The 1,883-nt window shown below is 35.6% G+C and overlaps 1 protein-coding gene across 1 annotated transcript; it reads right to left on the bottom strand.

The window, feature by feature from the left end:
• LOC120775703 lies at positions 1 to 577 on the bottom strand. The gene is made up of 2 exons (XM_040106014.1): positions 381 to 577; positions 1 to 311 (listed from the first exon to the last, which is right to left on the bottom strand). The coding sequence occupies exons 1-2, from the start codon at positions 517 to 519 to the stop codon at positions 13 to 15; spliced, it is 438 nt and encodes a 145-aa protein (XP_039961948.1). The 5' UTR covers positions 520 to 577; the 3' UTR covers positions 1 to 12.
• Between the last annotated feature and the right edge of the window lie 1,306 nt (positions 578 to 1,883).

Below are 1,883 nucleotides of genomic sequence, written 5' to 3'. Positions count from 1 at the left end.
TTTTTTTTCCAGTTAAGCTTTCAAGCCATCAATAATCACAATATAGCGTAGTGTCTCCGTATTAGTGGCGACCAGCTGTACTGTAATACTTCGTTCACCTATGCCGCCCGCCGTCGTGTACGCTTGAGATGTAAAGCCTGCATCGCCCTCCACATACAAACTGACTTTCGTAATAAGTTGATCGCCAGCGTCCGTTGAATTGTTATCGGCACCGTCATCAGCTGATTTCGGATATTGTATATTAACGATTATTTCATTTTGGTCGATATTAGGTGTAACGGTCTCTTGAAATTGGTAAATCGGTACAGCACCTAATGAATGAGTAATGAAAAATAGTTTTAATGGTAAACTCAAAACATCTTTACATTCATAAATTATACCGTCAACGGTGCTACCCAATATGAAATGTTCAACGGTCGTGGTATCCGATGAGCTCAACGGTTCGCGCTCCGAAGCACTTAAAGACGTTGCTGTAAGAGCCAATGTTGCGACGACAAAGAATTTGAAAGTAACGCTCATCTTTCAAGAAGTGTGTTCTAATATTTCCGCAAATCGATATTGCACTAACTGTATATTCTATTTTACGAGTTCTTATATACGAGCATCACTTGCACGAACATAACTGATTTCTTGTAAAACCGTGTCGTTGTTTACATTGTTTGTAACGGCCTTCCGCGGCACCGTTTGTAAATTTCATTTCTGATAAAACATACTTATCTACTTATTTCGAATAGAATAACAACAATTTGTCTCGACTAATTACGAGGGTCGATTTCTTAGTATCTATATTAGTCAGAAATATTTACCGTAAAAGTTAGTAACATTTTCTAGCATCAATCATTATAAAAATTAGATTAAAATATAGAAATTGGAGATTTTGTACTTGTAGAGCGTAGAGAGGATTGCCTAATCTTTTAATTGCGTCTGTGAAGTTAATAGCAGAAACAGTGGAGAACGTAGAATCGTGGCTCGTGTCAGCTGCCACGACCTATCTATATATTTCGTCATCAAAATACAAAACACTCACTTTGTATAATTTTAAAAATAATTTGCTCTTTCAGTAATATGACGCTGTTAATACTGCACTTAGAGAGTTATAATCTCTCATTTTAATCAGCATGACAAGTGACTAATGAAAAATATTAATATAGAGAAATGCAAGCTGTACCTTATACAAGTGTATTAAATGACGTACAACAGCGAATGAGAAGCAGACTTAGAGAGAGTGAGCGCACCTCTCAGTGAGTAGTGGGTTCGAGAAAGTAATAATTGATCGAAAAATATTATGAAAATAATTTTTCGAATAATGCTCAGTGTTGAAAGTGTTTTAAGGAAGCTTTAACTTTCACCAATTAACAATAAGTGTTTTCCAGTAAGAAATAAAATTCATATAATTTACTATTATTGCCAAGAATTTAGCTTTATTATAATGTTAAGGATTTGCATTATGTTGATTGATGATTTCGGGCAAGTGATCGTCGTGGCTTGAATAAGTTCTAGGCCAGAGGTTCAATTTTCGACAACAATAACCCGCCGAATATTTTCTTCCAAGGCGCTAATTGTGTCAGTCTTCTCTGCCTAGGACATCGACGGCACCTAAGCTTACAAAAAATAGACCGGTGGTGCTTAATCTCACGATCTTGGAGAGACTACGCCAAAGACCCACGACAAGTGAAAAAGCGCTTATCGAAGATTTCTTTTAATAATATTTGATTGGCTGAATGACATGCAGCGCCGTCTTGTTGGAAACAGGGGTGAACTCAGAGTAAAATTTTAGGGGGAAACTATATAATTTTGTACTTGATTTGAGAAATGTGTAACTGTAGACTATAATTTTTTTTTGATAAATATTTAAACATTTATTTTACAGCATAAAATCAATA

Source organism: Bactrocera tryoni, chromosome 4 (assembly GCF_016617805.1).
Source record: "Bactrocera tryoni isolate S06 chromosome 4, CSIRO_BtryS06_freeze2, whole genome shotgun sequence".
NCBI lineage: Eukaryota > Metazoa > Arthropoda > Insecta > Diptera > Tephritidae > Bactrocera > Bactrocera tryoni.
The sequence above is the reverse complement of the archived record's forward strand: the minus strand, read 5'-3'. Positions and strand labels throughout refer to the sequence as shown.